Genomic DNA, 11,519 nt, shown 5'->3' with positions numbered 1-11,519 from the left:
CCTCTGCAGAGCCATCTGGGAGGCAGGAACCCATCTGGAGTAGGGGAACGAAATGCTGGAAACTGAGCAACTTGTCTCTGAGAGGAGGTGTCAGACTCTACCCCTATTCCTTGCACCATCCCTGGAGGAATCAGGGTGCCCTGCCCTCTTCCAGCTGGATCACCAGGAGGCCGCAATGACCACCGGTCTGTTTCTTTTGTTGTCCATTGGGTGCAAAGCCACATCAACCTGGAAAGTACTTCTCTGTGCGGTTTAAGAACTAAAATCCCATCGTCTGCCTTTCTCAGTGTGGGGGCTTCATGCAGCCTCACGCCCTCAGTTCTCTCTGGTGGGGAAAATCTGGGTGGTATGTTTTGCATGATTGCCAAGCGTTTTTTCTACTACCACGACCTCATGCCCCAGGATAGAGGCAATGTTCCTGAAGTCTTTAGTTGCAACAAGCAAAATTGAAGGCAGCTCCCCTTTCCAACTCCAGCAAACTATAGACGGGCACGTGCCATTCACAGGATTGAGGAGTTCAGGTCTTTGCAGGAAGAATGATTCACGCCCTTCTCCCACTTTCCCACCCAAAAGGGAACCACCAACACACACAGCTACCTCTCCCTGTCCTGGGAGAGACCTAGAAAGGCATTTGCTCCCTTCTTTTTACCCACTTACTCATTCCTGCTTGCGGGAAGGCCCATTAGTCCACGTTTTCTAGTGGTATCACTATGCTCCGCTTCCGTGACTTCTCGGAGCACCTGCACTGGGGGGCAGCAGGCTCTCCAGATTCTCGTTTCCCGCAATCGGGCAGGGTGACATTGCCTCTTCTTCCCACCCCCATGGAATAAGGATTCGGGGCGGGGGGCCAGGGTCTCGCCTCAGTCTCCTCGTGACAGCACGTGCAGGACAAGCCCGGGGAACCTCACACTGATCCTCTGTAGGCCCGGCTCTCCACGTGGGCATTCACAAACATGAAATTCCCGAGGCCCAGATTTGGATGCAATCATCCCCCGTCTGGATTTTACCCAAGAGCCCGAAATGGAGGTTCTAGAGTGCCTGCGCACACAGTGAAATTGATACTTGTTCTGCATGCTGCTACAAGCTGTGTGTGTGTGTGTGTGTGCATGCGTGTGTGTGTGTGTGTGTGTGTGTGTGTGTGGTCCTGAAGGTAACCGGTGGTGGAGCTTAGTGTCCTCCACGCTGGAAATTATGGTCCGCATATCCCAGGGACCTGTTCCTCATGTCGGCGGCTCCACTAAATAGCACTCAGACAAATGCCTTAATTGAGGTTAGCCACATAATTTGTAGGGCCCAGTGCAAAATGAATATGCAAGGCCCTTTGTTCAAAAGGCGGGAACACCGTGCCATTAAGGGCACTAAACTATAAAGTTTTATCCTCTCTTCCATGGCGTCTCTCTTGACTTGTCATGGTGTTTTACATTTTTCTATTTGATGTTGTTCTGGGGAAAGCGTACTGTGTGCATCACAAAAACCATAGGCCAACAGGGTCACGCGGATGTGCACGTGCAGGCTTCACTGTCCCACTGGACTTAACAAGACACAAGTTTAAAGACAGGATGATTGGGAATCCCAAGACAACGGCTGCCCAGGTGGCAAGCCCGTGCAGCCAGGCTAGTCTTAGCGAAGAAAATCCAGATGGGCTGGAACAATGAATTATTTAGGAGAGTCGGGGAAGGGAAAAAATGTTCAACCGACTTTCCAAAGCAAGAGGGTCAGGGCAGACTTGGACATGCCTGCCTTCATCGTCTTTTTTGGCGTAATGCCGGCTACGCAGTAGCTGATGGACTGAACTGCCCAGGAACCAAGATTCTCAGGGGCCCTGCCAGCTCTGTATGCCGTACTCACTCCCATCCCTCAGAACGTCTGCGAGCTTGGTCCCCACCACGGTACGAGCCTTACTTACCTCCGGTGCTTCTAGGAGGAAGCCCAGAATAAGAATGGAGGTTTTCTGTGGGGGGACTTTTAGCTTACACCCAGGCTCCTTCCATCTTGTCTAGAACTCTCCTTGGACTGGCTTTAGAAGCAAACATTTGGATAGAGCATAAAACTCTACTCACCTTTCCTTCCTGAGTTACCCTGGCTCAAGGGCTTGTCGGTGACTGAACCTTGGGTAAAAGGGAAACAAAAACATAGACATTCAGAATGCATTGTGGTTGTTGGTTTCTTTCAAAGAGCTGGCAAAGCCTCATGTTATGAGCGTGTGGTTGGTTATGTATATACATACATTGTATACACGTCTAGGGACATTATATACAAAGCTAGTACATACATACATGTCAAGTGGGGTTTGTTTAACATCAATGTCATTGATATCACAGTACCGGTGAGTTGAACCATGATTTCCAGGCAACAGCCGTGACCAGATTTTTTATAAAACTCCACGTCTACATAACTCCCTGGTGAGTAACGTTCCGATAACTGCCCCTCACCTTCGCTCCCCATCTCCCCCAGTTCCCACCACCTCCATGTTCTGAGCCATGTCCACTTAGTAGGGCCAACTGAAAAGAAACCCCTCTTACTGCAAATGCAATGATTCACATCCCTTGCTGGTTAGGGCAGGAAATCGGCGATTTTCCATCTGCATTAAGTAGAAAATTGTTGGCCCAATTGTACTGAATGGGCCAAAATAGTCTGAGGCATGGAAACAATTTTCTAGACGCGGCCTATTCCTCGAGGAGGGGGTGGTGTGTGTGTGTTTGGCCAAACGCTTCGCCCTGCATGTGCTAGGATGCCACGTGCACCCATCCCGCGGTCCTGACCCTGTGGCACCTGTCTTCCTCATGGAACCCACAACATGCAGGGCAGGGGCAGCTCACCCACATAAGGGCATATGCAGAGAGGTCCCACCACCAGGAGAAACAAAGAATCCCTATTTTCTCACTCCATATCATACCCCTTCTCCATATACTAGTTTTGTGAGAATTCAATTATATTCCCCTGCGTGGCCTGTTTCTGGTGCATTTGTTTGCTTTAAATGAAACTTTCCAGGTCATTTGCAAGGAGGGCTCATTCCTGCCCTGCCCCACACCAACCCCAATTAAGGTTTCCAGTTTCCATGTAAACCACAAATAAAGTAAACTTTCCATTTTGGCCTGCAAATCTTGGTTTCCTAATGTAGATGCTCACTGCCCTTTCTTACCGCTCCCTTTGTATAGCAGGGCCAGTAGAAAAATGAATACGTTTTATGAAAACAGAAAAACGTTAGGATGGCAGGACTGCTAACCCTTGGAGTTTCCAATAGGTTTTAGGAAAATGTTTTATAATTTGCTTGCACTTAAAAATTAAAAATAAGTAAATAAATAAAATACACAGAGATACGAAGAAATATGAAGCAGCTTGTGGCTGGACAGGCTTTCTTGAATGAGGACTGAGCCACATAGTGAATTAAGGGAGTGACTCCCAAGTCCCCTACTATCTGAATGGAAGTGGAAAGTGTGGAGCTTATATAAATCCAAAACGCACAATCCCACGAGGCTGACCTGAGAGCAAAATTTCTCTATGCTTATAGAGTTTGAAATAGAAAGGAACTTAATTATGCTATGGGCTTATGTAATGGGTCACTAGAAAGCAATGATTCCCTAGCTTGTCTAGTCACCAAAACCACCTGAGAAGCTTCTCGAACATGTGGACTCCAGGTCTCATTCCAGACCTACTGGATCAGACTATACGGGGAGGAGCCTCGACACCTGGGCTCTTTAATTCCCCAGGCACTGCCGATGACAGCCAGAATTGAGGGCCACTGTCATGAAAGTTTTCCGTTACTCTACATTACATTTGTCGGGGGGGGGGGGGGGGACAAATATATGGCATCATGCCACCACTCTCCTCTCGTGTGCCCATGGCAGACATCACTAGTTGATCATTCAGCCTCTGATGCTGAATTCCCATACGGTCTTAAAATCTATCTCAATAAAGTGCTCCTGAGGCCACCAGCAAGCAGAGCACCCAAGCTAAAAAATTTATATGCCATTCTCGAGGGGTCACAGCCGATGCTTGGGAAGAGAGCACTGAACCAGAAACCTAAACTCAAAATAAAGAAATACATACACATGGGCCTATACGGACCCCATCATCCAGCTGACTGCAGAGCAGTGTGTTCGAATGGAATCCTCCCTGACCTGGAAGAGGGCTCCTAACCACCACCCCTCTTTCAACCAGTTTTCAAAGGTTCCCCCGCGAGAGGCAGGAGACCAGCTAAGGGTCTCTCTCCAGCTCTTTTCTTTCTTCCCGCCCCTCCCTACGGTACCTGAACATACAGGAGTTTTATTCTGCACAGAAGAGCCACTGATGGGCTTCCCATCTGGGGTGACACACCAGCAGTACCCTGTGTAAGTATGGCACTGCACCTGTTCGGGGAAGCGGGGAGGGGAAGAGAACCGTCAGTCTGGCGTCGCCATATCAGCAGTCATCTCCCACCCCTTCCAAGGCGTTGCCACCGTGGCAGAGGAGCTCTTTCCTCCTCTCACCCAGCCTCTGTCCCCACTGTCTATCGCAGGTGGGTCAGTCGGCCAACAACACGGATTATGCGTCTTCTGTGTAATTCCCAGGCACAACCACACAACCCACCTATTTCTTTCTCATGACTTTGAATGATGAACAGCCTATCTCATACCCAGATATATCCACTGCGTCCTCCCTGTGATGGTTCTCACCAAGACCTGCACATTTTCCCCCCGGAGCACTGGCATACAGCCCCATCCACTCGTAAACAATTCTGGCTGGTGAGCTAATTTGGCAAGTGCAAGCTGGAAATTCACCGCTGCAGGCTGATAAGGACTCTTCTTTAACAGGCATCGACAAGTAGTGAGCTCTTCTTCTTTTTCTAGCTTTTCCCAGCATCCGTTCGTTCATATAGTCAGCCTGCCTACTGATGGGGTGGCTCGTCACTAGCAGTTGCCCGCTAGATGACGGGGTTAAGGTAAGAACAAAGCCACTTCCACCTGCAGGTTCTAGAGGCCCCGCTGTAACACTGGGCGATCCACCTCAAGCCTCCATAATCAGGCCCACCCTCTCTAGGAATAGCAAATAAAAATGAGGCTTTTGCTTCACTCAGGGCGACTTTTCTCTCTCTTGCAACAGCCATCACTCCGTCCATTTCCTCCCACCCCACCCCGCCATCCTCTTTCCCATCCGTTTCCCAACACGGAGCTCCTCTACACAAATCAGGGCATCACCCCCCTGGCTGAAAACCACTATGTGATTTGCCATTGGATTCAGGATGGAGATTAAGCTCATTTGTGTGGAGCTCAAGGTCCCCCAAGATCTGCCCCCTGCCTATCCCTGCGACCTCATTTTACACCCATGTCTCCACAAGTGCCCTCCACTGGAACCACAGCAAACCCTTTGTTTTTTGTTTTTTGTTTTTTTTTATTTTTGGACAGAGAGAGACACAGCATGAACGGGGGAGGGGCAGAGAGAGAGGGAGACACAGAATCGGAAACAGGCTCCAGGCTCCGAGCCATCAGCCCAGAGCCTGATGCGGGGCTCGAACTCACGGACCGCGAGATCGTGACCTGGCTGAAGTCGGACGCTTAACCGACTGCGCCACCCAGGCGCCCCTCACAGCAAACCCTTTGAAGCCGGCAAACGCCTCACAGGATTTCATGATTCTGAACATTTGCCTGCTCCGACTAGTCAGTGGTCCAGAATACCATTCCCCAAACCATCCCCACCCCCTCCTAGCCCCTTTGTATTCCCGCCCTCTTCACGATGCACCTTCTCCGCCGAGTGGTTCCCGACTCCCCGCCTTCTCTCCTCTGATCCTCCATACACCCTGGCTCCTTAAATTAGGAGCCCTTATCTGCCCCTCAAGACTGTGACCTTCCTAAGGCAAGGGATTGCATGCTGGTTATTTCTATCTCCTAAGCATCTAGCATAATGTAGGCATCTGATGAGTTGAATAAATGGTTGAATTATCATATGGCCCCATTCTTGGTCCCCATCAGTTCTAAACAGGTAGCAGCAATTTAAACAGCCCCACCACTTTAAACGTAGACCTCAATGACAGAATGGGTGCCAACTGCAAAGATATTAACATGTGAAAAAAGTGCCTCTGGGGATCAAGGGCATAATTGGAATCAAGGATGGACAGTAATAGCATACACATTGACTGGGGAAGCAGAGAGGCTTTACACAGAAGACAGATCCGATGGCCCGGGTGAGAAAGGCAGAAAACCACGGAATGGCTTCGGCTCTTGTGTGTGTACCAAAAGCTGTAGTTGTCCCCAAGACCAGTTGTCTGGCTACGGGCCTACCCACAGAAATCAGGGTAAGACCAAGACGGAGGACGTACCAGTATGATGACTGTGTATAAATGAGGTGCTCACCTTGACTGCCCCATGTAGAGAAACTACACTCAGTGCCTGTACTCCGGTGCCATTTTCCACTCCCATTTCATCTCGTGGAGCTATCCATAAACTCCATGGCTGTGGTTGCTGCCCTAGATGCTCACCCCCCGATCAATATCTTGGGTCGAGTCAGTGCTACCCTCTGAGAAAGCTAAGGATGGGATAGGAGAAACCCATTCCTGGGTTTGCATCCCGGTCCGGCCAGTTACAGTTGAGGCACGTGACTTAGCTCTTTGAGCCCCATTTATGAAATGGGGATAACGTCGCCAAGCCTGGAGGGCTCTGGCAAACAAAACAGACAGTGTGAGTCCAGTCCTGGCATGGGAGATGGCTGGATACAAGGTGGCTGCAGGGATGATTGCTCTCAGCTGTGTCAGAAACACCTGGCAAGCCGGCCTCCTCTGGGGCCAGAGCTCCCTTAGTAACCTCCAGAGGCTTGGGTGGGAAACCCTGCTGGAGACTTGGGAGTTTACCCCTCCAGACTCTGTCAGCCCTGCAGGGGACAGTTCCTAGATGATTCCTTGCCCGCGGCAGCATTTTAATGGAGCCTGGCTGGCTGCTTTCTCCTCCCTGGCTAATAATCACCTGTGGAGAAACCAGTCCCCAGGGCTGGGCGGCCACACTGACTCACTCCAAGGCCCCACGGTTCCCCTGGCCGTGGCCGGCCTCCCTCTCTCTCTGCGAGGACCCTGTCGCCAAAGTCCAACACTGGAAGTCGTGCCTCTGGCCAAGTGCTGCCTGCCGGGGCTGGATGCTGTGGTCACGCAGGCCCAGGCCGTGGAGAATGGCTGGATAAAAGCCCCCTCCTTCCGGGCATGCAATGAGTCCCAGCCAGAGCCACTGAGGAGCGAACTGCATGAGTAGGAGGCTAAACCCAACGCTTTGTTTCAGGGGATATAATCTGACCTCTGGGCTGAAGCAGGTCCCCAGGGCCACACGCCCACTGAGTGTGCCCATTGTATCCCTACCGGCATGGGGACGCTGCCTTCCAGCCCCCAGCCAGGCCCACAGGCCCAAACACAGACCCTTTTTCCTCAGGGCCCTCAGCATTTTCCTCAGACCGGGCTCCGGGAATAGACTCCAGATTACAAAATCCTCAGGTTGGGAGGTGCTGCTGAGTCCCAGAGCACTGGACTTGAACAAGGAATTATTGTCACACTCCTCTGAGGCCTGGGGCACGCAGCAACGGGCGCTCGGAGGAGCCGAGCGAGATCTCGGGCTGCCGGAACTCAGGAGGCGACCAGCAAGGTCACCTCCCTTTGCTCAAGGAGCCCCAAGCTATTCGTCCGTGATTCTTCATCGAGGGACTGCTTGTGAGTTGTCCTGGGGAGTTTACAAGATGTCTTCTTGAGGAAAAAGAAGTTACAGGGAGACAGAAAGCATGGGTCATGGAGTCAGGCGGTAGCCCACCAGCTCCACCACGGAAGCTAACCACTTCTCTTTCCAACCCTCTGCGGCCTGGGTACATCTCTTCATCAAACCAAGCCTCAGACTGCCCGTGGCTACTTATAAACCGGAGACCATTGTACTTACCTCACTCGGTGGTTGCGAGAATTAAATTAGAAAATGTAAATAAAGCACTGAGCTCACATGGTAAGTGCCCAGTGAAGCTTAGCGACTTATTTTTATTATCATCGTGTTATTTTTCACCAAACTATCTGTACACTCAAAAAGGGCCCAGCTAGGGGTGCCTGGGTGGCTCAGTTGGTTAAGCGTCCGACTTCGGCTCAGGTCACGATCTCGTGGTCTGTGAGTTCGAGCCCCGCGTCGGGCTCTGTGCTGACAGCTCAGAGCCTGGGGCCTGCTTCGGATTCTGTGTCTCCCTCTCTCTCTGCCCCTCCCCCGTTCATGCTCTGTCTCTCTCTGTCTCAAAAATAAATAAACGTTAAAAAAACAATTTAAAAAAAAGGGCACAGCCAGATTCTCTGACGGAAACCAAAGAACATCCTAGTCTGACCAGTCCCAGGGGGAAGAGGTAGTTTAAAGTCAGCAAAAAGTTTGAGAAAGTTTTAGTGGGAGAAGGGAAATTCTGTTTTCATATAGGAACAGTTCAATTAGTCTCAGAGGAGAGAAGTACAACTTCTTGCAGAAAAGCAACCAGGCTGTAAATTCTGTGGAACTGATGGCTTATATACACACAATCAACATGTAAATTCTACTTAGTATGGCTTCCTCCCTTGAAAACTTAAAGCTTTAAGTTAATAGGTCATCCCCTTTGTTCCAACTCCCCCCACCCCAGCCTCAAATTAATCAACTCTCATACTTAATTTATGGGAAAATCCGGGGCCAAGAGGAATTGAAAAGGTGATTAGCTACTTCTAATATCTCCCTACGCAGGTTTCAAAGCTCGGGGTTGTTCCAGGCCCAATGGTATTGATAACAAACCATGGGATTTGCTCCTATTCCACTCTGGAGCATCCTGGGAAAGCTGAAATATTAATTGATGGGTCTTCCCTCAGAGACACAAAGTGTTTGTACATCAACCTAAGTGAGGCTACACACTGCTTAACTATACTGTTGAATGTAACTGACATACTTAATATAGGCTTTTATACACTGAGGATACTGTACATGAACTTCACAGTAACCACAAACCCAAAACCTATAACTGATACACAAAAAATAAAGAGAAAAAAAGCCAAACAGAACACCACAGAAACTCATCAATCACAAAGAAAGAGAGCAAAAGAGTAAGAAAGGAACAGAGAAGAACAAGAAAACAATCAACAAAATGTCAATAAATACATACCTATCAATGATTATTTTAAATGTAAATGGCCTAAATGCTCTAATCGAAAGACACAGAGTGGTGGAATGGGTTAAAAAAATACAAAACCCATATAAATGCTGCCTATAAGAGACTCATCTCAGACCTAAAGACACATATAGACTGAAAGTGAGGGGACAGAAAAATATTTACCACGCAAATGGGAGTGAAAAAAGAAGCCAGGGTAGCAATACTAATATCAGACAAAATAGACTTTAGAACGAAGACTATCACAAGAGACAAAGAAGGACATTACATAATGATAAAGAGATTAATACAAGAAGATAGAACAACGGCAAATATGTATGCACCCAACACTAGAGCATCTAAATACATAAAGCAAATATTAATGGACATAAAGAGAGAAATTGATGGTAATATAATAATAGTAGGGGACTTTAACTAATCTCACTTGCATCAGTGGATACATCATCCAGGCAGAAAAATCACTAAAGGTACTTTAAAACAGTGTGTTTTAGGTAAGCAAATTTCATCTCTGACTCATATACTTAAATATTTTTGGCAAGAGGCCCTTTGCATAAACAGCCCAATGGTATATTTCAGGTCAACCTCTGTCTAAATTAAGACAAATGTGAAATTATTTTAAGCCTGTTAGTCTTCAACATTAGCCCAACTCCTGGACATCTGGAAGAACGTGGGAGGCTAGCACGCTCAACAAATGCATTTGAGTAACTGAGGAGTACAGAGGAGCAAAGCGAATCCCGGCTCACAGGACAAAGCAGACAGGGGACTGAAGGCAAGGACAGCAGTGAGAAAAACAAAGGAGACTAACAGACTACACACATAGACAACTATCACCCACTGCAGCCATGCCCAAAATGGAAAACACCACTTCAGCTTTACGGGGGCTCCTCACTCACCACTGATGATCTATGCATGATCTCACTGGGGCGTCAGGGTTACCCTGTGTGCCAGTCCTTTATAGGAGAGGCACACAAAGCAGAAGTTATTTGTTCAAATGTCGCAGCTAGTTCTTAACAGCACAAGAATCTGGAGCCCTGGCTCCCAACTGTCATAAAATTTCAGAATTGAGAGAGCTGGAAAAAAAGGAAAATCTTAATGATCACCAGTGTAACCCAAACATTTCACAGAGGAGGAAACAGGTCCAGAGACAGAGGTGGCATGATTGCAGCACCTAGTCCCAGCAGCTGGCAGTCTCCCAGACCTGGAAGGGAGAAGGAGAAAGACGTGACTCCTTGTGCTGGCATCTGAGGGAACTGACAGGGTCTCTTTGTGCCTTGTAATTCTCTGGCATATGGAACTCTTTTGGGGAAAGAGGAGAGGGAGATGGGATACATATTCAAATCAAGGAGGTGGCCAGAAGAGTCTCTTGCTCCAGCTTCAGTGAGAGGCTGTCTCGGGAGTGGGTTGGGTGACAGCACGGGGGCCTCTGCTGCACCCCATTGGCTGGCCTGCTTGCCTCTGGCTGTTCTTGGGGGGCTTCTGACAGGGGTGGGACCTCACGTCCCGGAGCAGCTTCTCTGTTGTTGGACTTTGCTCTCCTTGCTACCAAGGGCCCCCAGCTGTCACCCAAACAGTCCACGCCAGTCTCCCCTGCACACGTCCACCTGCTTCTTACTCCTGCCTCTCTGATACAGTCCTGAATACCACTGGTTCTATGGGGTGTGATGAGCAATTATTGGGGATGAAGGGGTTCTCTAGCCAAATAATTTTGGAAATACTGGGTTGAATAAAAGTAAAAGATTTCTTGACTGCACCACTTCTCAGGGTCTTACGTCAAATGATGATGATTTAGCTCTAAGAGGAAGATGTCGTTGGCTGCAATTCCTAAACTTATTTAACTGGAGGACCCTCCCTTGATTTCGAGTGGGGAGCATTTTGTGGCACTAGTGTTCTCTGAAACACGCTTTCAGAACAAGGCAATGTAATGAGGTGCAAGGCCTTGCTGTGTTTCCTTGCTTTTCCCAGTCCTACTTGCTTCCAGCCCAGTGTCAGGTTCTCATTTTAGCTCAATCTTCCCTGAAATGATTTCCCTCCGGCAACCCCCCGCCTCCCCCCCACCCCCCACCTTTTTTGTAACGCTTTCTCCAGCTCTCTATCTGCGAAGAAATCCATCTTGAATTGCCTCGGACCTTCACTGACAGCTGGGATCCCCTCCAAGGCACAGCACCTTCCCACCCCGTCGCTTCATTTCCCCCCCTTTCTTTGTGCCTCGTTTGTGAACTAGAAAATGTGAGCCATATGCAAAGGGACAGGCTTGATCCGGCATTCTTAGTAGCAACTCCCAAACTTGTCATGAGATGACTACTATCATGTACACGAACATTTCCCGGTGGGGGCAAAAAAATGAAACTAAAAGCAGAAGGCATGTGGATATTTGTCTAACTCTTTTGGCAGTGGGAGTACGAGACTTTTTTTTT

The 11,519-nt window shown here is 48.9% G+C and overlaps 1 protein-coding gene across 3 annotated transcripts in view; it reads right to left on the bottom strand.

Moving 5' to 3' along the window:
• The window catches only part of SMOC1 (SPARC related modular calcium binding 1), a 159,351-nt gene that overhangs the window by 48,581 nt on the left and 99,251 nt on the right, over positions 1-11,519 (bottom strand). For all 3 annotated transcript variants that reach the window (XM_058739482.1, XM_058739481.1, XM_058739483.1), the window contains exons 4-5: positions 4,250-4,349; positions 2,061-2,108 (exon numbers count right to left, since the gene is read on the bottom strand). In XM_058739482.1, the coding sequence (XP_058595465.1) occupies positions 2,061-2,108; positions 4,250-4,349 (148 nt within the window). The remainder of the gene's footprint in view (positions 1-2,060; positions 2,109-4,249; positions 4,350-11,519) is intronic.

The sequence above is a fragment of the Neofelis nebulosa genome, chromosome 7 (assembly GCF_028018385.1).
Source record: "Neofelis nebulosa isolate mNeoNeb1 chromosome 7, mNeoNeb1.pri, whole genome shotgun sequence".
Classification (NCBI taxonomy): Eukaryota; Metazoa; Chordata; class Mammalia; order Carnivora; family Felidae; genus Neofelis; species Neofelis nebulosa.
This window is presented reverse-complemented; position numbering and strand designations above follow the sequence as displayed.